The 24,221-nt window shown below is 30.5% G+C and overlaps 10 protein-coding genes across 10 annotated transcripts; 3 read left to right on the top strand and 7 right to left on the bottom strand.

Moving 5' to 3' along the window:
• Positions 1 to 137: 137 nt before the first annotated feature.
• BX663DRAFT_522780 (Aldehyde/histidinol dehydrogenase) lies at positions 138 to 2,174 on the bottom strand. Its single transcript, XM_051529422.1, has 5 exons — positions 2,011 to 2,174; positions 1,489 to 1,951; positions 1,189 to 1,427; positions 986 to 1,109; positions 138 to 907 (listed from the first exon to the last, which is right to left on the bottom strand). The coding sequence occupies exons 1-5, from the start codon at positions 2,137 to 2,139 to the stop codon at positions 288 to 290; spliced, it is 1,575 nt and encodes a 524-aa protein (XP_051378977.1). The 5' UTR covers positions 2,140 to 2,174; the 3' UTR covers positions 138 to 287.
• A 1,624-nt stretch (positions 2,175 to 3,798) lies between these two features.
• BX663DRAFT_489559 (uncharacterized protein) lies at positions 3,799 to 5,292 on the top strand (the record flags this gene model as incomplete). Its single annotated transcript, XM_051524907.1, has 4 exons — positions 3,799 to 4,104; positions 4,218 to 4,582; positions 4,653 to 4,744; positions 4,832 to 5,292. 4 exons carry the CDS (start codon positions 3,799 to 3,801, stop codon positions 5,290 to 5,292), a joined length of 1,224 nt encoding a protein of 407 aa, XP_051378978.1.
• A 688-nt stretch (positions 5,293 to 5,980) lies between these two features.
• Positions 5,981 to 6,405, bottom strand: BX663DRAFT_522786 (uncharacterized protein; the record flags this gene model as incomplete). Its single annotated transcript, XM_051529423.1, has 1 exon — positions 5,981 to 6,405. A coding segment is annotated over exon 1 (216 nt), but the record flags the coding sequence as incomplete, so codon positions are not given.
• A 1,402-nt stretch (positions 6,406 to 7,807) lies between these two features.
• On the top strand, positions 7,808 to 9,630 carry BX663DRAFT_522788 (WD repeat-containing protein 5). Its single transcript, XM_051529424.1, has 7 exons — positions 7,808 to 8,005; positions 8,090 to 8,323; positions 8,426 to 8,589; positions 8,645 to 8,771; positions 8,834 to 8,936; positions 9,011 to 9,076; positions 9,144 to 9,630. Coding segments are annotated over exons 1-7 (1,050 nt in total). The 5' UTR covers positions 7,808 to 8,004; the 3' UTR covers positions 9,499 to 9,630.
• BX663DRAFT_522792 (uncharacterized protein) lies at positions 9,556 to 11,569 on the bottom strand. The gene is made up of 3 exons (XM_051529425.1): positions 11,348 to 11,569; positions 11,124 to 11,271; positions 9,556 to 10,978 (listed from the first exon to the last, which is right to left on the bottom strand). Exons 1-3 carry the CDS (start codon positions 11,421 to 11,423, stop codon positions 9,688 to 9,690), a joined length of 1,515 nt encoding a protein of 504 aa, XP_051378981.1. The 5' UTR covers positions 11,424 to 11,569; the 3' UTR covers positions 9,556 to 9,687.
• Positions 11,570 to 12,589: 1,020 nt separating this feature from the next.
• Positions 12,590 to 14,562, bottom strand: BX663DRAFT_522795 (DEAD-domain-containing protein). Its single transcript, XM_051529426.1, has 7 exons — positions 14,538 to 14,562; positions 14,435 to 14,464; positions 14,269 to 14,364; positions 14,190 to 14,210; positions 14,011 to 14,116; positions 13,849 to 13,941; positions 12,590 to 13,739 (listed from the first exon to the last, which is right to left on the bottom strand). The coding sequence occupies exons 1-7, from the start codon at positions 14,545 to 14,547 to the stop codon at positions 12,686 to 12,688; spliced, it is 1,410 nt and encodes a 469-aa protein (XP_051378982.1). The 5' UTR covers positions 14,548 to 14,562; the 3' UTR covers positions 12,590 to 12,685.
• Positions 14,563 to 16,399: 1,837 nt separating this feature from the next.
• BX663DRAFT_441945 (Na+ dependent nucleoside transporter C-terminus-domain-containing protein) lies at positions 16,400 to 18,167 on the top strand (the record flags this gene model as incomplete). The annotated part of the gene is made up of 4 exons (XM_051523488.1): positions 16,400 to 16,765; positions 16,891 to 17,244; positions 17,307 to 17,771; positions 17,844 to 18,167. The coding sequence occupies 4 exons, from the start codon at positions 16,400 to 16,402 to the stop codon at positions 18,165 to 18,167; spliced, it is 1,509 nt and encodes a 502-aa protein (XP_051378983.1).
• A 208-nt stretch (positions 18,168 to 18,375) lies between these two features.
• On the bottom strand, positions 18,376 to 19,502 carry BX663DRAFT_533050 (NADP-dependent oxidoreductase domain-containing protein; the record flags this gene model as incomplete). The annotated part of the gene is made up of 2 exons (XM_051530499.1): positions 18,376 to 19,368; positions 19,455 to 19,502. The coding sequence occupies 2 exons, from the start codon at positions 19,500 to 19,502 to the stop codon at positions 18,376 to 18,378; spliced, it is 1,041 nt and encodes a 346-aa protein (XP_051378984.1).
• A 289-nt stretch (positions 19,503 to 19,791) lies between these two features.
• BX663DRAFT_522799 (beta-lactamase superfamily domain-containing protein) lies at positions 19,792 to 21,617 on the bottom strand. Its single transcript, XM_051529427.1, has 6 exons — positions 21,220 to 21,617; positions 20,959 to 21,158; positions 20,676 to 20,857; positions 20,439 to 20,608; positions 20,258 to 20,377; positions 19,792 to 20,172 (listed from the first exon to the last, which is right to left on the bottom strand). Exons 1-5 carry the CDS (start codon positions 21,538 to 21,540, stop codon positions 20,282 to 20,284), a joined length of 969 nt encoding a protein of 322 aa, XP_051378985.1. The 5' UTR covers positions 21,541 to 21,617; the 3' UTR covers positions 19,792 to 20,172; positions 20,258 to 20,281.
• A 1-nt stretch (position 21,618) lies between these two features.
• Positions 21,619 to 23,114, bottom strand: BX663DRAFT_522806 (P-loop containing nucleoside triphosphate hydrolase protein). Its single transcript, XM_051529428.1, has 2 exons — positions 22,830 to 23,114; positions 21,619 to 22,759 (listed from the first exon to the last, which is right to left on the bottom strand). Exons 1-2 carry the CDS (start codon positions 23,054 to 23,056, stop codon positions 21,742 to 21,744), a joined length of 1,245 nt encoding a protein of 414 aa, XP_051378986.1. The 5' UTR covers positions 23,057 to 23,114; the 3' UTR covers positions 21,619 to 21,741.
• Between the last annotated feature and the right edge of the window lie 1,107 nt (positions 23,115 to 24,221).

The following is a 24,221-nucleotide window of genomic DNA, read 5'->3' on the forward strand; positions in this document are numbered from 1 at the left end:
CATTGTATTTATCTATATTGCTGAGGATACATCATTTGTTTCAAATTGCCAGTACCTGGTTCCTAATTATGCTATTACTATTCAATTTCTATAAGGCTAATTATAGAAACTTTTTTTTGCAATAGATAAACTTGTAAAAACTTTAATATAAAGCTGAACATACTGACTTCCCTCCCTTCCTCTTAATACGTAAAATTTATTAGAAGCCCCTTCCCCTCTCCAACATCATCTAATATATTTATATATAACATGAAAAGTTTTATTAAAAGTCATTCAATATGGTATCTTTAAATACCACCCATGTTAATATATTTGATATTCATATAATCATCAATACCAACATGAGATCCCTCACGACCTAAACCAGATTCCTTAATGCCTCCAAATGGTGTATAGCAACTAGAAATCAACCCTGTGTTGATGCCCACCATACCTGATTCTAAGCGTTCAGCTACACGCCAGCATCGGCCAATATCACGAGCAAAGAAATAGTTTGCTAAACCAAATGGGGTATCATTAGCAAGCTTGATAACCTCTTCCTCAGAGTCAAATGGGAAAAGGGCAGCTATAGGGCCAAAGGTTTCTTCATTATGAATTAACATGTCAGGACGCATATTCCCCAAAACTGTGGCCTCATAAAAATTACCACCATGATGTTTTCCTCCTACTAATAATTCAGCACCATTTTTGATAGCATCTTCAACATGTCTTTTGACCTTTTCGACACCCTTACTGTTGATGAGGGGACCATAGGTAGCTTTATCATCAAAACCATGACCCATTTGAAACTTTTTGACTTTCTCAACAAGAGCAGTTGAAAATTCCTTGTAAATTTTCTTGTGTACATAAATACGATTAGCCGAGATACATGTTTGACCTGTGCCTCTAAATTTACAGGCAATTGTAGCTAAAATAAATAAATGTATATAAGATATTCAACTTCTTTATTCTCTACACATGTATATATATATAAGAGTTTATTTACCATCAATAGCATTAGAAATATCAGCATCATCAAAAATAATAAAGGATGCATTACCACCTAACTCCATAGAAACTCTCTTCATTGTTCCCGAAGCTTGAGACATTAATAATTTACCAATAGCAGTCTATATAAAGAATAAAGTATGAATATATATGAATATATGAATATATATATATATTTCTACATATACAAATACGACTTACAGAACCAGTGAAAGAAATTTTCTTAACTGTAGGATTAGTACATAATTCAGAGCCAACCTCTTTTGTATGTTCATGAGTAGGAATGATATTGATCACACCAGGAGGGATACCGACACGCTTACCGAGCTCAGCTAAAGCTAAAGCAGAATAAGGAGTTTCTGAGGCTGCCTTGATGACCACTGTACAACCAGCAGCTAAAGCAGCGCCTACCTTACGAGTGATCATAGCGGCAGGGAAATCTAATAACAAGATGTTGATATTTTTTTTATTTTTTTTTTTTAAGTAATATGTCTCACTTACTCCATGGGGTAATGATACCCACTACACCAACAGGCTGTTTGATTGTTACATAACGTTGTCCAGGAACATGAGCAGGAATAACTGAACCATAAGTACGAATGGCTTCTTCACCAAACCATTGGAAAAAGGAAGCACCATAAGCAACCTCACCTTTAGCTTCCTTTAATGTCTTTCCATTTTCATGAGTTAAGATAATAGCCAAATCATCTACATTCTCCATTATAGCGCGATACCATTTCAAGAGTAAATCATGACGTTGTTCACCAGTCGTTTGTGACCAAGACTTGAAGGCATGATGGGCGATATCAACGGCTTTTTTCACTTCATTAGCACCCATATCTGGTAATTGACCTATTTCTTTATCAGTTGCAGGATCTGTGACGGGGAACATCTCTGTAACCCCCATATTTGTCCATTCATTATTAATAAAACCAGCTTCCTTAAACAAAGAAGGGTCTTTAAGCTATAATATAAAAGATGTCAACTATCCGTACGTTGTAATTATTTTATATTTATTTATACCTTGGGAATATCTACAATAGTGACCATAGTTCTAATTGAAATTGAAACGATACGCTTTTTTGAAATTAAAGAGTGATAAGGATTTAAACAAGTTTTTAAATAATTATTTTGAAAAGCAAATCTTATCATTACTTTTCGTATTTTAATAAGAAAAAAGAAGTTTCTTTTTATATGTGCGTAATAATAATAAAAAAAAAAAAAATTAAAGTAACGGAATTTTAATTGACGAAACTGTTATGTAAACATTGTTAAAAAAGTACGTGTGAAATATAGCTGAAATTTAAACATGATAGTAAAAAATCGATCTAAAAAAAGGTAAAAAATGTCTTGATGAAAGATGATATTCTTTATAACAAACAAACGAATATTCATTAATCTAATTGATATAAACGCTTTGCAATTAAATAAAGATATACTAGAGTGGTTATAGAAGGGAAAAAAAATTCGCTAAATACTTATCAGCGTTGTAAATATTCAATTCTGTAGTAATGTATCAGAGGTGGAGAGCATTATTAAATAATACAGCAAATATCTGATATTTAATTTCTTTTGCTTACAAATATTTTGCTCGAATAAATTATCTTTATTCAACAATTCTGTTAGGTAATCACTCATTCCTATTATTCGATCTTTACTGTTTATAATATATGTTATTGTTAGTTGCTTATAAAAGTAAAGTAAGTAAGAAAGTATACTATGGAAGAGGACTGATAATGAGTTGTGGAAATATATAATAAGAATAAACTATTCTGCATTCAATTCTTTGTTACTTTTTTTTTTTTTTTTTTTTGAAATTTTCTACAGTCTTTGTCATTTATTCTCAAAGAATTTTTTTTTTAAGAAAAAAATATCTTTCAATACAACGATTAAAAATATATACAAAGTATTCTTCTCAAACAAGTGAGTAGTTTCTTTTTCTTTTTTTTTTAGGACACATAGTATGTTGAAAGTACAATGGCTAACTTAGTCTGTTCATAATAAAGTGTATATAAGGTTAAACGTTACTTTACTGCTAAATAGATGAGAGGATATACTATGTGTCATTTGTTATAACTAGTGTTTAAATTTGAAATAAGGTTATTAACCTGTCATTTCTAGCAGGAAAAAAAAAAAAAAGAAAAAATAGACTTTACTATATATAGAAGTAACAAGGGGACCATCATTTACTACAAAGAAAAATTCATAGTTTAAAAAAGCATTTAAACAATCTGAAAGAAATATTTCATGATAAGCAAGTTGCAAATGATTTTAATAGTCAATTTGGGTATACGCCCTTTTTTCTTTTCTTTTCTTTTTGGTGGTATAGAAGTAGTATTTATATGTACTTTTTATCTCTGCTTATATGTATATGATGCTGTTCTCTATATTTCATTAATGCTTTGATTGCCTTTTTAAGCGAACAAAGGAAGTCTGTATTCAGATAATTGCCATCAACTTTTACATTTCTTTAAAATAAAGTAATATCTATTGAATAGAACAGCAGCTAAACGACATGTATGTTTTCTTTATTTTAAACAATCCTTATTGCTTTACTCTTTATAGATCTTTTTCTTTTCTTTTCTGGTCACGTTAATATAATCTTATAATCAAGAAGAAGAAAAAAGTATATCGTGTCTCTTTTCCTCATATTTCAGGAGTTAACTGCATTTTGATAGTTTAAATCAACCTATTCACAGAACATCGTTTTATATATAAATACATATAAATATTATTCTCTTTTTCTTTTCTTTTCCTTTTTCTTTCCTTTCTTTTCTTTTATACGCATTTTATACTTTCTTTCTTGATTCGATGAGTGATGCAGATGATCTTTATTATGATTTATATCATCCATTATTCGAAAATGTGATAGCTGGAGATGTCCGATATGATCATTTGAATACAGATACCCAAAATTATATTCGCCATACCACAGCAGCAGTTGTTTATATGAGTGTGTGTTTGGCTTGTACAATTTGGCAAATTAAGGCAGCAATAATATTAGCTTATAAAGCACGAAAATGGCTACATTTCGCTGTTGTTTTTGAAGCATTACTTTCCTTTAGTTCCATCCTCTGTAGTATATTAAATTCATTAACATCAATTAGTTGTGGATTTGTACGTATACAAGTTTTTTTTTTTTTTTTTTTTTTTTTTTTTTTTTTTTTTTTTTTTTTTTTTTTATAATCAAAAGTGATTCTCATATATTAATTTTGTTTCAATTTCTATAGAGATTTTGGGTGTCTATTGTTGCGGTTAACCTTGGTGGCTGTTGTATTCAAACAATCTTATTATATAAAGCTTATATCTGCTATGATCGTAGTAAATGGCTCATTATTCTGGGTTCTTTTATTAATATTGGGTATATTGCCTTAATCTTTATCTATGCAACTCTAGGTCGAGTACCTACCTATAAAGATATTGTGGGAAATTGTGTTATGAGAAACCTTGAATGGCCAGCATTAGCTAAATTAGCTTTAGATATCGCTAGCAATGTCTTTTTGTCATTTGCCTTTTTAATGGTAATTCATCGACATTATCGTGTCTTTGGTAATAGTCTTCATAAATCACTTTTATCAAATGGTCTTATTTTCTCGTAAAGTAGAGTAATTTACATGTGACATTATTTATTTAATTATTCATTTATTTATTTTTAATGCTTATAGAGTTGGTGTGATTGCTTCTAATATTATTACAGCCATTTTGATCTCTTGTCGTGTTATGGGTGGTCTATCAGCCGACTTGTATTCTTTTGATTGTAAAGTCTTATTATTATTATTATTTTATTTCTCTTTACTAAATAAGATTCTTTTTTTTTTTTTTTTTTTTTTTTTTTTTTTTTTAGGGGTTATTACAAGCTACTTATTAATTAAACAATTTAAAATGAATAAGAGACAAGAAAGTAAAGGGAATAAAGGTCAAGAAAGTTGTGATGAAGACGATGAAGACGAAGAAGAAGATGATGATGATATTGAAATATCAAGAATTAAAAAGGCCTCTATTATATCCTTTAATCCTCCCGAGAAACCATCTCAGTCACCTGTTTCCTTTAACGGTGCTACGTTAGTTACAAATTCTACATCAATGACTCTACCTAAACATATCATACCAAAGGAAGTCGACATTGAGAAATTTTTAGATAAAAATATGGACATAGCTACTGCAGCACTAAAAAACAGATTCTCAACTGATGTCATGTCCACAGTGACAACGGTTTATCCGAGCTCAGACTTTAGCCAAATTATTTGTCAAAATTGTTTATCTCAATTACCTAAATTTGACTTTCAATATCATAACAAAAATTAGTTTTTAAACAAGTTTAAAGATGACTTTTTTCTCTCTCTCTTTCCCCTCCCCCACCTCCACTCCCATTTGTAACTTTCCTCCTCCATTTCAATCCCCTTTATATACATATTATATAATCATTATTATTATTAAACTGATTTGTGCTTTTATGTTGAGCTCACAATAAAATTGATTTAAAGAAAACTAAAGATACATGATAAAAATAGCTAGTCTTTTATGATATTACTTTTTTTTTTTCAGGAACGAATATTGAGTGTATAATATAATAAATACAAAGCTCTATTTTATTTCGAATAAGGTAAATTGTTTAACTGAAACAAGCTGATGTAGTTTTCTTTTTTCTTTTTCTTTTTTTATATATATATACATATTCATATAGATACAGAAGTAGATAAAAGGCATAAATACCATTTCCTGTATACTGTATTTTTCAAATAATTTAAATAAAAGTTTAAAATTTTTTGAAGTATAAATAAAAATTAATTGAAATATCAATTAGAGTTATTTGAAAAAAAAAAAAAAAGGTAAAATGAAAAGGTTAGTGAGAGTGATAGATAATAATATAATATATACAACGTACCTGTTAAGTAAGGGATACGAAACCGTTATAGAGATCGCATACATTTAAGAAGATCTTTGAAATTCACGAGGTCTTTTTATTTTTAAGTTGTGACATGTATGTAAAAATGTAGTTTATGTTTTTAGCAGCCACCACGTCACGATTCCATACCGTACTGCAAGAGTTATACTTGAGTACAGCATGAAGTTCACGCTTCGATTTGGTTGTAGTAATATTAGTTAAGTTTCGATTTTTACAATGGTTGCATGTTTGACTAGTCAAATAATCATCAACATAGATAAAAGTGTTTCCTTTCAATTCTTTAGACATTTTCTTAATTACATCCGTTATCCGTCTAGTAGGAGCCGGAAGTTTTCCTTTCATAGAGCTACCAAATTTAGCATTACCAAAGACAATAATTCTTTTCCTAGAAAAGTCGGTGGTCTGGTTATCTTTGGGAGCATTAGGGATCCTTTTCTTCTTGTCAGAGGTACTAGAGTCAACAGCAGTGAAAATATCAGTTTGTCGAGGATCTATAGCCCAAATAAGTGCATTGTTGTTTTTGACATCGTCAGCAAAACCCATAGGAGTCAATTCATCCACAGTATTATTCTTCTCTGACTTTTTGGATTTCTTTTTAAAGTGAAATTTAACAGAATAACAACCATTTGTTTGAATTAAATTCCTATGTTGTTGATATACTTTTTAGTAGTTGGAGGTTGTATTAAGAAAAAAAAACTTACCAAAATAATCTGTTATCATTATCAGTGTTATTGTTTCGTTTAATACCTTTTTTAGAAAAAATAAAAAGAGTTGAGTACCATTTTTAAAATCTGTTTCGTTAGGATTTTTTTTCGAATACTCTCCTTATATTCTTCTTTGTCATCCTTTACTACTTTTCTTGCAAGTTTCCAAAATATTTGTTGATCTATTTGAACAGACTTGGCTTTGCAATCATACAGTGGGAGTAGACCTTACCTTTTTTTTCTTTGGTAGTAGGAGCTGTAGCAATTGCCTTTCCTTTACCTTTGTCTTTTTTAGCGGGAGTAGTTTTAATTGGTAAAACTGTGAGTGTTGTTTTCGAAAAAAAAATAAATTATAAATGATTACCTTGTTCAGTGAATTGTTCTTCTTGGACAGTGATACGCTCTGTTTCTTCATATTCTTTATAATTTCTTGAATGATAAGTTTTCTTGATCTTAATTTACATTTTATCGGTTTTTACTTTATTAATTCAATATAATGAAACTTACTTGTTATTTGTGGTTGAAAATCATTGTCAGAGACTTCTAGGAGTTCATCCTAGTTGGTAAGAGTAGTAGCAGGTCTGGGAAGAGTTTTACTCACTATTACAAAGACATCATGCGTGTGCATATTATTAAGTAATGCTTTCCCTATTCTGTTACATACCTCTTTTTTGGAAGAGTGACCCCACCTCTTCCTTAGGGTCAGGGTGGTGATTTCCTTTTACGTTTCATACTATGATAGCAATAATAGGTAGAGAAAAAAAAGAAAGAAAAGGTGATAAAAATAAAAATTTTGCAGTTTTTATAAGTAGGCTTTTGATATATTAAATGTTATCTGTTGTAATTATTTTAAAATATAAACCCTTTTGATACTGAATAATTACATACGGAACGTATAAAACAGTTTCAACTGTATTATTAGGCAGTCAGTTTTATTCTTTGAGTGAAGAAAGTATATGGTTATAGTATCTTTAGAAAGTAAACGAATATCTAGTTGTTTAACTTGATTTTTTTTTTCAATTAATTACGTTTATCTTTGCAAATAAATGAAATTTCTATTTCAAATAACTTGAATTTGTATTTCAAAAAAATCGAATTTGTGTTTCAAATAATTTGGAAACCACAATAATAATTTATTCCCAGAACACCGTCACATTTCTTTATATTATTATTTTTTTTTTTTTTTTTTTCATTTCCTATCTCTATTTACATTTAGATACATATAATAAGACACGTCCTTTTTTAAATATATACAACTTTTTTTTTTTTTTTAACATCATAATAGACGTTCATTCAAGAGCAACAGCAATATTAAACAAAAAGTAAAAATAAAGAAATACGATAGAAAAAAAAAATTCATACGCATTGCTTGAAAATTACTTATTTACACTTTAACCAAATTAACAAAGTAAGTGTATTCTTATTGCTCTTTCAAATCAACTTATTTCTATAAGGAAAAAAAAAAACTGACATTCTTTTATTTTATTTAAAGTGGACACAAATACACCTAAATTAGAAGAAGGCAAAAGACCACGCGAAGAAGAGACATTAACTCAAAAACCACCAGAGTCCACCCACGAAACACCTACACAACCACCACCAGCTCAAAAGCCACGCCCTGAACAACGTAAACCACAATATGAATTAAAATATTCCTTAGTCGGTCATCGTATGTCTGTCTCTAGTGTGAAGTTTTCACCTGATGGCAAATGGTTAGCTAGTTGTTGTAAGTATTCAATACAGTAAAAGTGCAACAATTATTCCAGAGTGCATTGTGATTCCCCTTATTTATATATGTATATATTTATTTATTTATTTATTTACTTAGCTGCTGATAAAACAATCAAAATTTGGCATGCTTTGGACGGTAAATATGAAGCCACATTAGAAGGTCATACACAAGGTATTTCAGACGTTGCTTGGTCTTCGGATTCTCAAAATTTATGCTCTGCTTCTGATGACAGAACAATTCGTATCTGGAGCCTTGCTACAGTAAAGTATAACAAAAGAGAAAAAGAAAAGGAGGTGCTTAACTTTATTATTATAGCGTGAAACTGTTAAAGTCTTAAAAGGACATTCTAATTATGTTTTCTGCGTTAATTATAATCCCCAATCTAATTTAATTGTTTCCGGTTCATTTGATGAAAGTATCAAAATTTGGGATGTCAAAAAGGGTAAAATTATAGATTTAATATTTAATATTGGCTTGTATTCAATGATTTTCTTTTTTTATTAGGAAAATGTATGAAGACATTACCAGCACATTCAGATCCAGTGTCAGCAGTTCATTTTAATAGAGATGGTACAATGATTGTAAGTTGTAGTCATGATGGCTTGATGTGAGTATTCAGAACAGAACCCATATATACATACACATACAAATGGAGATTTTAATAGAATGAATTATCATTAGTCGTATTTGGGATACAGCAAGTGGACAATGTTTAAAGACATTAGTAGATGATGATAATCCACCAGTGTAAGTAGAGTAGATCAAATAAAGTTGAAAAAGGGAAGGAGAAATAATAATAACGATGTATTATTAGGTCTTTTGTCAAGTTTTCTCCTAATGGTAAATATATTCTTGCATCCACATTAGACAATACCTTACGACTATGGAATTATCATACTGGTAAATGTCTCAAAACATACCGAGGACATGAAAATAGCAAATATTGTATCTTTGCTAGTTTTAGTGTGACAGGAGGGAAATGGATTGTGAGTGGTAGTGAAGATCATAATATCTACATTTGGAATCTACAAACCAAAGAAATTGTACAAAAACTAGAAGGCCATTCTGACGTTGTTCTTTGTATTGCTTGTCATCCTACAATGAATATTATTGCTTCAGGTTCAATTGATCAAGATAAGTCTGTTAAACTTTGGTTTGATAAATCATAAACATGATGCATATATATAGAGAGAGAGAGAGAAAGAGAGAAAGAAAGGGAATAATGATAATGATAACGATAATAAAAAAATATGTATTTTTTTTCTTTTTTTATTATTTAAATCAAGGGCAGAAAAGAAAGGGTATCAATACGCTTATATATACATACATACATACATACACATATATAAAAAAACATATTACTTTTTAATAGAATTACTATGATTAGACCACCATTTTGATAGGAAACTACGATTTGATATACTACTTTTATTATCATCCATAAGGTTACCATTGTTGGTTTCTAAACTACTTCTTCTTGTTAATCCTTCAAATAAATTCCTTTTAGCAAATTGAGATAAACTATCTAAGCTTGGTCTAAAATCAAGACTTGTACTTTTACGTCCACTATTATTATCCAGTGAAGGTCTACCGACTGGATATATAATGTCGATGGATTTACGTGCTACTGTATCAACAGTAGGGACTTCATTCGATGGACTACCACCCATCATATGATTCCACCATGATTTCTTTGTATTGCTTGCTAAACTTTCAATTTGATCTAATGAGGGTCTTCCTCCTTCATAGACTGAAGGTCGTGGCTCTGATGGGTCATTATTATTAGCAGCCATTGCATTCATAAGTGCTGTAGTACGTAAATGACCTCCATCTGAACTACATCGTTTTAGACTAGAACTCATCTCAAGAGAGGGTGATCTTTGATGAATATCAAATGAGGCACGACCTCGACTCTCATTCTCATGCTCTGTATAATGGCTGAAATAGCTTGTAGCAGGAGGTGAATAGAGTCCAAATGCTCTTCTTTCAAGTGATAAAAGATAATTTTCATCATCATAATGATTCACTACACCATAGCTATACCAATCTTCTTTATAATTGTCAGTTGTAGAAACGGAGGTTGTGAAAGAATCATCAAAGGAAGATTTAGTAGATGAATAAGTGAAGGAAACTGGAATAGGTTGAGAGTGTTTATCATTTTGATCTAACAATCCTAATTCATCCTGTGTTGGCCTTATTGTATTTAAACTATGTCTAGGCGGGGGTAAAGTAGAGATGTCTGGTATATTCAATTTTTGTGATTCAAATACACTCGGTAAACTCGGCCTTCGTAATCTATCCATTTTTGCTGCCTTTTGTTGTTGTCGATATGTTGTATCCATTGAGCGACGATAGGAGGGTTCTCTTTCAAGCTCAATCACATTATTTTTACCTTCCTGTAATCCTTTCAGCATCAATTGCATTGAATCAAATGTTTCTAATAATTTAACAATTTCAATATGATTTCGAGCTGCTGCTACATCTACAGGTCTTGAACCATATTTATCACGTACATTTGTTCTAGCTCCATTTCTTAATAATAAATCGACAATTTTAGTACATCCATTCGCACATGCCACATGTAAAGCCGTTGAACCTGTTGCGCCTGCCACTGCCTGCGATTTATCTGTACTATGTTTCTTTGACCATCTTTTTTTCAATATATAGATATATGGTTGGCCAATTAAAGAAATGTATACAGATTTATAAATATATTTTGTATATGGTATTTAAACCTCCTACTCTCTCCCCCCCTAAAACCCCACATGTGTATAATCACTATTATTATTATTACCTTTGTGCGTTAACATCAGCACCTCTATCAATGAGATATTGCACAACTGCAATATGGTTTTCATTAATGCATGCTAATTGTAAAGGCATGTAACCATTAATGACTGAATCAATAGGCGCACCATGATCAAGTGCAAATTTGACAAGCCCTTAAAATATATGTGTGTATATTTATTTATTACATATTCGTTTCAGTCCAATTTTTTTTTTCATTTTATTATTTACCAACATTGCCATTCAAAGCAGCACCATGTAAACCAAGTGAATAATCTTTATTTTTTTCTCTTTTTCCTTCGTACATAAAACGACTATTATTATTGAAGAAAAAAAAAAGGGAAGGAAGGAAGGAAGAAGAAAAATATTAAATAAATATCACTAGTTTATGTTGAATTTGTATATGAAATAAACTTTTAATAGGGGAACAAGGGAAAAAAAAAAGAAAAAAAAAAAGTCGAAAAGGAGTATTAAATGAAATTTAAGGAGAAGGTTTTGTTCTTTTGAAAGTGTTATACAGTTATTGTACTGCTCTCCTTACCATTATTTATATCAAGGGTAATTGTTTCTTTGTCCAATTTATAATGGATAACATCCTCGTGTTATGTACAACCACTTTAACTTCAGACGACCCTTTTTGTTTCTTTCTTTTCTTCTCTTTTATATAAAAGCATTTAAATAAATAGCTATAATGACCTATCATCATACATACACGATCCAATATTTTTTTTATGAAGAAAAAAAAAACAATCAAGACGATCAATAAGTACATAATATCCATACCATTTTGGATTTTATCCAAGCCAGTTCAATACATGAAAAACAAAAAGTGATTAAAAAACCTTCTTAAGACACAAGAGGTAAAAGAGAAAGGAAGAGAGAGAGAAAGAGAGAGAGACAGACAGATAGAAAGAAATACACAATCAAATTCTGTTAAACAACCAATCAATTAGTTTTTTTTTCTTTAGTATACTGGATAAAGACAATGTTCAAACAATTTCCTAAATACCATTGTTAGACTTATTGGTCTATTAGCTATACCTAATTCAGTATGAGTGTCTTTTTTTTTTTCTTTTTTGCGAATTGAGATAATTTAGGCTACTCACGATGATGGGCTAACTTGTAATATCATGTTTCGTAATTAAATATCTTAACCTTGAACTTTGTAATGGAGTATGGTATGATTTAAATCATGAGACACAGGCACAAGTAAGAATAAGTTTAATATCTATCCTTCTTGTACAAACTATCTGGCTATAGATGCTATTTCCATTCGTGTTGTGCTATATATTGGCATCTTCATGCTATTATCAACAGTATCATGGATCTGGTATTCTATTTGATAGAATCATTCTGACAGGTTGAAGGCCGTCTTAGTAGCTAAACAGCACCTAAATAAAGTAATTAAACCAACAAAGTTCCTTTTAAAATCATAAAGAAAATGTATGGTATCTATTTTTAATAACTCATATATTTTATTTTCATATAATAGCATGTAACTTATATATTTCCTCCTTTCCTTTTTTTTTTCTTTTTTTTCTCTTTCGTTCCTTTTTCTCTTTTTTAACTTTATAAAATCGATTTCAAGATTTCTGCTACTCTTTCCCAATCTTCTGTAGGAATACGTCTGATTTTTGTCTTGAAATAATCTTCCATATATGCAATTTCTTCCCAACTCTTTCGATTATATGCAAAGCTAACACTCACACCTGCTCTTCCAAATCGACCGGTACGACCAATACGATGTATATAAGCTTCAGGATCAGGTCTTCCTAGATGATCAGAGGGCATGTCATAATTGATAACAAGGGAGACTTGCAGGATATCGATACCTCGTGATACAACATTGGTAGAGATCAAGACTTTGAATCGACCTCGTCTGAAATCATCCATCACCTGATCTCGGTCAGTGGAGGACATACCACCATGTAAACATCTTACAGCATGACCTTGAGCTTCCATACGCATAGCGATCTTATGAGCAGTCTCTCGAAACTTACAAAAGATGATACTTTGACTCACGGTTAACAAACTATAGAGATTACAGAGAACCTCATATTTGTGTTCTTCACTTTGACAGTCCATATAGATTTGTGTAATACCATCAATGCTTAATTCTTCTACCTTTAAAAAGACTTTATTCGCGTTAGGTGCAAATCGATTCGCAAATGTATGTACACGTTCTGGGAATGTAGCAGAGAAGAGGATAAATTGAGTCCTTGGATTTCTGACCATACGTTTGATACGAATACTTTGATCTCCTAATCCACCCTGTTCTAAAAGATTATCCGCTTCATCTAATACAAATGTTCTCAGCTCATCCAGTTCAATACCACGACGATTTATCACATCCAAGACAGAGCCAGGTGTCCCAACCACGATCTGCTCATGAATCTGACGAAATTTGACTTTAGAATCTCTTATCACAAGACAGGTCGTGACACCCGTAAATTGACCCATCTTTTCAATCACTTCCACCACTTGACGTGCAAGTTCTCGTGTAGGAACAAGACAAATCCCTTGTGTCTTTTGAAGAGAGAAATCTGTACGTTGTAAAATAGCTAAAATAAAGGCTGCTGTCTTGCCTGTGCCATTTTGTGATTGACCAATCATATTTTGAGGACTATAGATGATCCGATAAAATAAAATAAAATAAAATAAAATAAAATAAAAATTAACAAGTCAGTCATGATATACACATATATATATATAATATTCTTGTTGTTGTTTACGGATCAGTTAATAATAATGATAAAGCTCGCTCTTGAATTTTAGATGGTTTTGCAAAATTCATCGAATAGATTCCTCTTAATAATTTTGGAGTTCTAATGAGAAGAATAAGGAAAAGAAAGAACAAGAAATGAATGAATGAATGAATGAATAAAACTATTTACAAATTCATATCTTCAAAACTTGTAAGAGAAGAGTAAAAAGGATTATTTGGATCTATTCTGTCATCATAAAGCTTGACTCTAACTGTTTGTTGACTTTTATACAAATCTATTAAAGAAAAAGAAAGAAAGAAAGAAAAATAAAGAGTAAAATGAATCTTGATAGCAAGTAAAATCTTTACCTGTTGTAACTAAATTATTATCTTTTTTATCAGGTAGGTTAAAAAAGGAAAAATGAGATGAATGACTTCTTTCATATACCTTGAGAAAGAGTAGAGTTGCTATTGTTGTCGGATTTATCTAGCATTAACTGTGCAAGACTGATATCGACTTCAGTCATTTTATTCATCTCGTTTACTATCAAACACAACGATTACCCAAAGAAGATGGCGATTGTATATCTATTTAAATACATATGCATATTTACCTGTTTGATATTCATGTTGATTCTGCCAATCTAGAAAAAAAAAGAAAAAGAAAAAGGTTCATTATAAAAGGACCTTATATCTATATATGCATTTCTACTTTACAGTTTTCCATATTGTTAAACTAAAGAAATAATAATAATAATAAAAAAAAGATATATTGACAACAATCATCATTTTAGTATGCATATAATAAAATAAACAGTGACTGTATAATATTTTATGATGCATATCTATTTATTCATCAATAAACATACAATAAGCTAAAAAGTTTATTGTTGTTTCAAAGGTGCTTTTATTTAATATGAATATGTTTATATTTATGAAAGTCAAGACTTATTATACAGTCTATAGTGAAATTCATTATATAAAGTCAAGGCTTATTATACAGTCTATAGTGAAATTTATTATATAAAGTTAAGGTATCCAACTTTAAATATTTGATTGCAATTTTAACTTGATCATTTACTATTACAGTTCCAACATCTTCTTTAATACACTTTTTGGAAATATATAGACTTGTTTATAAATATAAGCCCTTTCCCCCCCCCTTTTTTTTTTCTTTTTTCCTTTCCTTTTTAAAAGCTAAATTCATCTTTCATGACCAATTATTATAAGGCGACTTTTAACTTGTTGATAGAATTATTTTTCAAGTACAACGTATATCTTTCTGCTGCAACTCATGCCTTATGGACTTATATACATGCTACTAATTCTATTTTATATCATCTAAACGTGTTACTTTCTTTATTCTTATTATTACTTGGAGGGGAAAAAAAAAGATACTTTTATAATAACGTATTATTGATACTTTTGGCATACTTAAATCACTGCTTTTCTAAAGAAAAAAAGAAAGATATAATACCGTATGTACACGTCAACAAAAGTATTTAGATAATATAATACCATTATCATGTGTTAATTAAATTAGTATAGTTACACATTTGATTGGTAGATACAATTGTATTACTAATTTGTGAATGAATGGGTGGTGATACAAATAGCAAAAAGAACCTTAACTGTATTAAGAACCCTTAAATCACAAAAAAAAAAAAAAAAAGAAAATGAATCTATTCACCAATTAAAATTGAATTATACAAGTAAAATAGCTATATGTCAAAACCAATTTCCTTTCTTCTTCTCTTTCGTTTCTTTTTATAGCACTTATTTTATTATCATTAAATGGATGCTTTCTATAAAAGGAAATAAAAAAGGGATCAACCCGCCCTGGTGTATTCTTATTTGTAAGTATAAGCAAGTAAAAATGAAAGAAAGCATCCCTTTTATATATATATATATATATTTCACCTACTTTTAGTCATCTGATAAGTATAAGGGTATTATTTACATAAGTGTAGAACAAAGATGATTAAAGTAGAGTAAGCCTAGAATAGAAATAATGCCTAATTTTTTTTTAAATAAAATAAAAAAAAAACACCGTGGGAAATAAAGATAAATACACAGCATGGAGTATCTTACTCTTTTTGATCAAGATTTCCTATTCAGATATTATTTCATTTGTGCAGTGAGTAATACACCAAAAATTAAGTTGACGAAGGTTAAATACAATAAAAAATTGCCTCCTTCTTCTCCTCCTCTTCCTTCCTACCTCTCTCTTCTCCCGCCTCTTTTTTCTTTTCTTTTCTTTTATTCTTTAAAACTAATCTAAAATGGATAAAGAAAAAATATCAGATTCAATAAAATATCAAGATGAAAGAATGGTTTATGATGAAAAAGAATTAAATTCTGTTTCATCAAGTATAAAACAAGAGTCTATTTTTGATAAAATGAAGGAAGTAGAAGAAGCTGATGTGGATCATACAGAAAATGAAATAAAAGAAGAACCGAAAAAGATATCATTATATCAAAGATATCGAAAATATGCCCAGTAAAGAGAAATAGATTTATATATGTATATATTTATTTATTCCTATTCACACCTACTTCACTTTTAATATAGTCTTGCTATGTGGCTTATTTTTACTGGCTTTCTATGTGCTGCTTATGCTTTACAAATTCCAAAGGGTTATAATCAAGAATTATTGATTTTAGGTCTTATTTATCTTTATTTCTCTTTATTTTTGTTCTTTTGTTATGTACCTACTACTATCGTCACTAAGCCCTGGAGTTTCTGTCTGTCAAAAATTAGATCATTTATATATAGTAATTTAAGTCCAAAGATAAGAAAGATTGTTTATGGTTGTTTTGTATTTGCTGTTATTGTCGTAACTGTCTTTTCCATGCCTGAAAAAGAAGAATCCCCTCGTCTTCGTCGTCTTATCTCTCTCTTTGGTTTACTTGTCTTTATCTTGGGCACATTTGCTGTGTCTAAAGTAAGTTGGATCTGATAAAGAAGTTGTTGTATATGTATATAGATATAAAGTATCCTAATTTATCTTTTTCTTTCCTTTCCTTTCCTTTCCTTTCCTTTCCTTTCCTTTCTTTTATCTTTATATAGCATCATAGAAAGGTTCAATGGAATACTGTATCAACAGCCCTTCTTATTCAATTTTTATTAGCTTTATTCGTATTCAAAACAAGTGCTGGTCATGATATCTTTTCATGGTTGGCTTCTTTTGCTGAAGGATATCTTAGAAAGGCGTGGTATGGTGCACAATTTGTATTTGGTGATGCTGCTGCAAATTCAGGTGTCTTTGCTATGAATGTCTTCCCTGCTATCATCTTTTTTGCTTCTACTGTACAAATGTTATACTATGTTGGTACCATTCCTTGGCTTTTGAAAAAATTATCCGTTGTTTGTATATCTGTTTTAAATATTTCTGGTGCTGAATCCATTGTAGCCATAGCTTCAGTAAGTTTATTTTATATAACAACAACAACAAATAATCTGAATAATAATCTGAATTAACATAGCCTTTTCTCGGTCAAAGTGAAAATGCTTTATTAATTGAACCTTTAATCCCCAAGTTAACAAAATCTGAAATCCATCAAATCTTAACATGTGGTTTTGCTACTATTTCAGGTTCAACTCTATATGGTTACATCGCTATGGGTATCTCAGGTCAAGCTTTATTAACATCCTGTATCATGTCAATCCCATGTTCTATCGCTATTTCTAAATTAAGATATCCCGAATCTGAAGAGTCAGAGGTTGCCCATATTACTGACATTCATGTAGAAGAGGATACAACCAATATCATTCATGCAGCTGGAAAGGGAGCAAGTATTGGTGTTAATATCGTCTTTTTGATTATGGCAAATTTGATTTCCATTTTAGCCATCTTATATGCTGTCAATTCATTCTTGACTTGGCTTGGTAATTTTATCACCATTCAAAATTTAACACTTGAACTTATTACTGGTTATATTTTTGTTCCTGTAAGTTTACCTTTTTAATAATAATAATAATGAACTGATGACTAAAGTAATATTATTATTTTTTTTTGTTAGGTTGCTTGGCTTATTGGTGCAGATGATAAGGATTTAGTCCCTGTCGGTAGATTAATGGCTATCAAGACTTGGGCTAATGAATTTGTTGCTTATCAAGAATTAACAACTACTTATAAAGGTGTATTGTCACCTCGTTCAGAAGTGGTTGCCATTTATGCTCTTTGTGGTTTCGCTAATCTTGGTTCAGTTGGTATGCAAGTAGGTATTCTTAATGCACTTGCACCCAATAGAGCTGGTGATATTTCTAGTTTAGCTATTTCTGCACTCATTTGTGGTTTACTTAGTACTTGGTTATCTGCTTCGATTGCTGGTATGCTTATCTAATTTCATACTACTTTTAGAATATATATACACACACACACACGCCTATATGTATATACATATCTATTTTTTATTTCTCTTACATATTATTATTTTTTAATAATTATAATCATAATATATTAACACATAAAAATTTTGAATGATCCTATTACTTTATAATATACATTTTTATTTTATTTTATTTTATTTTCTGCCTCTTTTGTTGGTTGTTTTACATAGGAATAAGGTTACGGGGAACATAAGGTTCTTCAAGGTACTTGACATCTTCTTCACTTAGTATCACGTCCAAAGCACCAATGACATCATACAAGTTTTCCTCTTTACCAATACCTACAATAGGTGCAGTACAATAGCTTTTGGTCAACATCCAAGCCAAGGCCACTTGAGCGGGGCTATGACCCAATCTCTCTGCCAACTTGACTACTCTATCAATAATTGCTTCATTACTCTCACTTGCTCTCCTTGCAAGGAAAAAGGATTGAATACCACGATCGCTCTCTAATCGAACAGACTGACGAGATTTTCCTGTTAATAATCCACGTGCAAGAGGAGACCAAGGGATACAAGCGATGCCACTATCTAAACAATAAGGGAACATTTCGCGTTCTTCCTCACGATAGAGCAAGTTGTAACAATTTTGCATGCTGACAAATCGAGTCCATCCATGACGCTCTGCAATCGTATTTGCCTTTTGGAATTCCCAGGTATAGCAAGAGCTACAACCGATGTATCTGACTTTACCAGAACGAACCAAATCATTCAGAGCCTCCATTGTTTCCTCAATTGGTGTATGATGATCAAAACGATGAATTTGATATAAATCGATATAGTCTACACCAAGTCTCCTTAATGAAGCATCTACGGCATCAAAGATATGTTTACGAGAGAGACCATAGTTATTAATAGAGTCACTATCATCATCGAGTGATTTTAAACCTAATGTATTAGTTGAGATATCCTTGCTGACAGCGAAAAAGCATTTGGTAGCAATCACGATGCGACCTCTATCCATATCAAATATCTTGATGGCTTTACCAAGAATACGTTCACTTTCACCATTGGAGTATGCATCGGCTGTATCAAAGAAATTAATACCAGCTTCATACGCTTTTCCAATAAGTCGAAGCGATTCTTCTTCATCTTTAACCCAAGGTTGCCATTTAGATGAGCCATATGACATGCAACCGAGTGCAAAACGGGAAACCTTTTAAATAATGTATAAATAACAGTAATAATAATAATAATAATAATAATACATGTATACATTATCTATATTTCTATATAACTTACATACATTCCAGTTTTACCAAATCGCACATATTGCATTTTAGGAACCATTTTTTGGTTAATGTCAGTCATGTTTTTTTTTTGTTAATAGAATGGAGGGGAGAAAATGTATAATTTTTTTTTTTTTTTTTTTTTTTTTTTTTTTTTTTTTTTTTTTTTTTTTTTTTTTTTTTTTTTTTTATAAATATTCATATTTTATGTAGAATTATGATATATTTATAAGCAAATAATTTTGTCTTAAAATTCATAATTTATGCCGTCAATGATTGATAAAATGTATTCATAAATATCATATTAAAATAAGAAGACTCGAAATGTCTGTCTTTTTTTTTTTTTTTTTTTTTTTTTTTCCTTTCAATCATGAACAAATGAAAATAAATAAAGCATAGCTTATAATAATATAAAACACAGAATTTATTTTATTTTATAGACATCATTCCAAAACTAGTGTCCGTCCAATCTCTGTCGTAATGAATCTTGATTTCGTAGTAGTGGTATGAGTGGCTATCGTCTGCCAGATACGATTTAAAGCTATCTTGGGTGCTAAATAGTGTTCATCCGACATCATGAATGTAGCCCAATGGATACCAACGGATAAATATGGACTACCTAAATCTAAATGGGCTTTGATAGCATCTTCTGGTCCCATATGAAGGTGTTGCATCAAATGTGTAGGCATAAAACTACCAATTGGGATTGCAGCCAAGCTAAAAGGTTTGTATAAATTTCCAATGGCTTTAAATAGTTCTGAACAATAACCAGTGTCTCCACTTGGATACGAACAAAAAAAAAAAAAAAATTAGTGTAAAAAAAAAAATGATGATATATTCTTACCAGAAGAATATTTTATCGTTTTGTGATTTAATAACATAGCTACACCAAAGAGTATTGTTTTTTTCAAAAGGAGTCCTTGAGCCACTCCAATGCTATAGACAATAGTTTTAGTTTATGAGTGATAATGATAATAAAGAAAGAAAGAAAGATTACCATGGCTGGAACACAAGCAAACATAATATCGGGTCTGTTTTCATGATACACTTCTTGCCACCAATCCAGTTCAATCACATTGGTCACATTTCGTTTCGTAAACCAGCTTTTTAATCCGAGCGGAATATACCAAACAGCTGAATTTCCTAGTTTTTTCACTACTGATTCATCTACAAAAAAAGAAAAGGAAAAGTTATTTTTTTATTTTATTTTTCCAACTGCAAAATACATAAATACCTAAATGATCAAAATGATCATGAGAGACGATGACAGCATCTATAGTATCTATAAAGTCTTCTAATTGACAAGGTATTGGTCTTAGTCTTTTTGGACCGAGATAATGGTTAATAGAACATCGACTAAATACCGGATCTGACAAAATAGTTAATCCATCCAATGTTATCAAACAAGTAGATTGTCTGTAATACAGGAATTTAGTGGTGAGAGCAAAACAATAACAACAACAACAGAAAAGAAGTATTTATATGTGTATACATGTTTATATATTTATATATTTTACCCGAACCAAGTAAATGTTATTCTATCATTTAAATTTTTAATTTTGTCAAGGTCAGGCTTCATCACGGGTAAAGTCTTTTCTAATTCTTTTTCATTACGAGGGACGCCATTTCCTTTCCATCTTTTCATCCAAAATAGCATTGTTTTATAAAAGGGAACTTCGATCCATTCATCAAAAGGATTAACAAACCTTCTTCCTATCTATGATACAACAAAGGAAATGATGGTTTATATCGACTGCTTTGGGAATATTGATATTTACCTTTAAACTTGCATATCTTTCTTCTGGAGTCTCTAATGGTTTTCTTTTTAATATATTTCTTTTCCTTAATGTTTCAATATCATCGTTTCTTTTGCTGCCATAAATAAGGTAGTAACAAAATAAAGAGGATGCAATAGTAGCTATCACAAAGACTGTAGTATAATGATTAGATATTAATTTAACCACTCCGGGATTCGTTCTTGCTCTTTTGATCACTTTTGGCATCATGTAAGAAAGAAAGAAAGAAAGAGAAGAGCCTGCAAAGAATCGTTTCTTTGTTGTGCCTGAAATGATTCCTTTCTTTTTTATTATCTCTGTCATTTATATAAGTATTATAAACAAGGGGAAAAAAAAAGAGTATATTGATAAATGACTCTTTTAAATAAGAATTGTCTATTTATTTGTTTGTTTATTTGTTTATTTATTTGAAACTACGGCTTTGGCAACAGAAATAGGAGAAGGACTAGAATGAAACAAGTCTACATATATTTGTTGCCATAAATGTACACAAGAAAAAAAAAACTATCTTCTGTCCTTTTTTTTAATCGTTTGAATATATCTGAATATTGGCTTCGTTTGTTCTGATTGTCCAGTATCGTGATAATAAACTCTATTTTCGTCTTCTATTTCTTCCTTTGATAATACTTTGACATTGACTGGCGAATTCAAGTGACGGCAAAGTCCATCCATCATTTTGTCTTCACTCAGTTTGGTGAAATAATAAAGTGTTTGTCGAACTGTGGTATTTGGGAATTTGCCCATAATTTGCTTTACTTGACTCCCAAAGCCCTGACTCAACATAGTATCCACGCTATCCATCACCAACATCTGTATCTTCCATAACCTTAATAAGGGTGCATGTTGGCTTGCTATCTCCAAGATACGTCCTGGAGTGCCAATCACAATCTGTACTCCCTTCTTCAGACGATATAGCTGAGTCGGTAATGGCTCGCCACCAATCAATAGTCCTGTACGTAGGTTACGAATACCTAATGTCAACTGTTTACAAACTGTTTCAATCTTAATACATGATTCACGTGTAGGGGAGATGATCAAGGCATAAGGTCCAGCACGTCGTTTATGTTGGTCCCATTTAGATAAAGACATGCAATGCACTATCAAAGGAATTAGATATGCCCCTGTTTTACCTGAACGTTTAGGTGCAATCGCCAGCAAGTCACGACCTGCTAGACTAATAGTAACAGCTTGACGTTGAATGCCAGTGGCCATGGACCATCCTATAGATTCAATGTTGCTTAAAAGGGTATCTCCCAAGATCGATTGAAGTTGATCGTAAGTGCTAAAAGGTTTGGGTATATGAGAGCCATTGATTTTTATATCATGTGCTTTTAACATTTGATCTACTTGTTCATTTGTTTGATTACGAATTGAATCAGGCTCTTGATAATTTGTTAATTTTGCATGAAGATTAGAAGCTACATAGTCATGAAGTTGAGTATTTATAACAGGACGTCGTGATCGTAGACGCCGTTGACGTCGATGTTGATTTAAATCAGTATTGATCGCTTTACATTGCAAACTAATGCCAATGGACAAGTTATCTTAATAAAATCAAATCTATCCATCTATCTATCTATCTATCTATATACCTGCAAACATCTTGTTCTGTGTCATTATTTATATATTCACCGTATTTTCCACAGACAACACAAATAGGTTCATCAAGTTGAGCTAATCGTTGATCGGAAGAAAACTGTTTGATTTCTTCATTATTTGTTTCAGACACAGTATCATCATAATGAGGTCGCTTATAGTTAGTACTTTGCTCATAATGATCTTTATTATATTTTCTTTTCGTAGATGGTGAAGAATTCATTACAAGAATTATTTTCTAAAAAATGAATAAACATACAAATGAATAAATAAAGGGAAAATACATTCCTATTTTAATTAATATAGAAATAAACTTAATTTTTTTTTTTTTTTTTTTTTTTTTTTTTTTTTTTTTTTTTTTTTTTTTTTTAAGAGGAATAATGATAAAAACAAGTTTCATTTTCTTCATGCTTGGCTTGTATTGTAGGCAGCAGATTGTCGAATAATTAGAAATATGAACTATGTTCCCAATCTATTTTTTATTTTTATTTAATTTTATTGCAATTTATAGCTAGACCTTGCAAAGAAAGGTACTATATGAATTGATATGAATCTTAATAGAAGCATCAATGTCATATACTAGACAGTCCAGTCCTTTTTTTTTTTTTTGTTGGTTTGATTAAAGAATCAGTTAAGAAAAAGAAAGAAAAAACTAGATGGTTAAACAGGTATTTTACTTACATAATATAGTATATAATATCATGTAGTATCTTACTTACACCTTTGGTTAAATCAATGGGTTCGAAAAAAAAAAAAAAAAAAGATAGAAAAGGAAAACTGAGAGAGAAGATAGAAAGAAAATAAAGATACAAATTTGTAAAAAAGAAGAAAACTCAATCCAAGAGTCTTCATCAAACATTATTAGGTGTAGAAAAAAGAGGAATTGGCCTTTGATAGTGGAGGTAGCCAAGTTTATGTAAGATAATACGAATGAAAAGTGGCTGTATTTACTAAGGTACAGCACAATCTACGAACATGAACTTCTTAACAAGAAAGTTAATTTTTTTAATAGAAAAAAAAAATAACAATTATTTTGAGCATTTGCAGCTGTTAATGTTTATTTGATAAGAAACGACTGAAAAAAGATGATTGAAGTAAAATATTAAATGTTCATTAAGCACCCAATAAATGTAGCGATCTATGAATGATATCGATAGTCAATGAATTGTATTATTGGAAGTTGTAGCTAGACAAAAGGGAAGGAAGGTAGAATTAGTTGTACTTTAATTATGATGAGAAGTGTTTAATTATATGACCAAATCTACAAAGTATTTTATAAACATATTAGTTTTCGATATATTCTAGTTTAGAGTATTGAAATGAAATAAAACTGTTGATAGCTAACTCATATGTGATCATGTATGAATAAAAATGAAAGACGACATCTT

This window comes from Cokeromyces recurvatus (genome assembly GCF_025118155.1).
Source record: "Cokeromyces recurvatus strain NRRL 2243 chromosome Unknown BX663scaffold_34, whole genome shotgun sequence".
NCBI lineage: Eukaryota > Fungi > Mucoromycota > Mucoromycetes > Mucorales > Mucoraceae > Cokeromyces > Cokeromyces recurvatus.

Coding starts and splice junctions, on each gene's coding strand:
- BX663DRAFT_522795 (XM_051529426.1), bottom strand. Junction 14,211..14,268: donor CAACTCTACTCTTTCTCAAG/GTATATGAAAGA, acceptor CTGATAAAAAAG/ATAATAATTTAGTTACAACA. Junction 13,740..13,848: donor TCATTATTATTAACTGATCC/GTAAACAACAAC, acceptor GATCATCTATAG/TCCTCAAAATATGATTGGTC.
- BX663DRAFT_522799 (XM_051529427.1), bottom strand. CDS start 21,540: ATGACAGAGATAATAAAAAAGAAAGGAATCATTTCAGGCACAACAAAG. Junction 21,159..21,219: donor AAAGATATGCAAGTTTAAAG/GTAAATATCAAT, acceptor GTTGTATCATAG/ATAGGAAGAAGGTTTGTTAA. Junction 20,858..20,958: donor ATAACATTTACTTGGTTCGG/GTAAAATATATA, acceptor CCTGTATTACAG/ACAATCTACTTGTTTGATAA.
- BX663DRAFT_522780 (XM_051529422.1), bottom strand. CDS start 2,139: ATGATAAGATTTGCTTTTCAAAATAATTATTTAAAAACTTGTTTAAAT. Junction 1,952..2,010: donor CTATTGTAGATATTCCCAAG/GTATAAATAAAT, acceptor TTTATATTATAG/CTTAAAGACCCTTCTTTGTT. Junction 1,428..1,488: donor GGGTATCATTACCCCATGGA/GTAAGTGAGACA, acceptor TCTTGTTATTAG/ATTTCCCTGCCGCTATGATC.
- BX663DRAFT_522806 (XM_051529428.1), bottom strand. CDS start 23,056: ATGAATTCTTCACCATCTACGAAAAGAAAATATAATAAAGATCATTAT. Junction 22,760..22,829: donor ACAGAACAAGATGTTTGCAG/GTATATAGATAG, acceptor CATTGGCATTAG/TTTGCAATGTAAAGCGATCA.
- BX663DRAFT_522788 (XM_051529424.1), top strand. Junction 8,590..8,644: donor GTATCTGGAGCCTTGCTACA/GTAAAGTATAAC, acceptor TTATTATTATAG/CGTGAAACTGTTAAAGTCTT. Junction 8,772..8,833: donor AATTTGGGATGTCAAAAAGG/GTAAAATTATAG, acceptor TTTTTTTATTAG/GAAAATGTATGAAGACATTA.
- BX663DRAFT_522792 (XM_051529425.1), bottom strand. CDS start 11,423: ATGTACGAAGGAAAAAGAGAAAAAAATAAAGATTATTCACTTGGTTTA. Junction 11,272..11,347: donor TGCTTTGAATGGCAATGTTG/GTAAATAATAAA, acceptor ATATATTTTAAG/GGCTTGTCAAATTTGCACTT. Junction 10,979..11,123: donor GCTGATGTTAACGCACAAAG/GTAATAATAATA, acceptor ATTGAAAAAAAG/ATGGTCAAAGAAACATAGTA.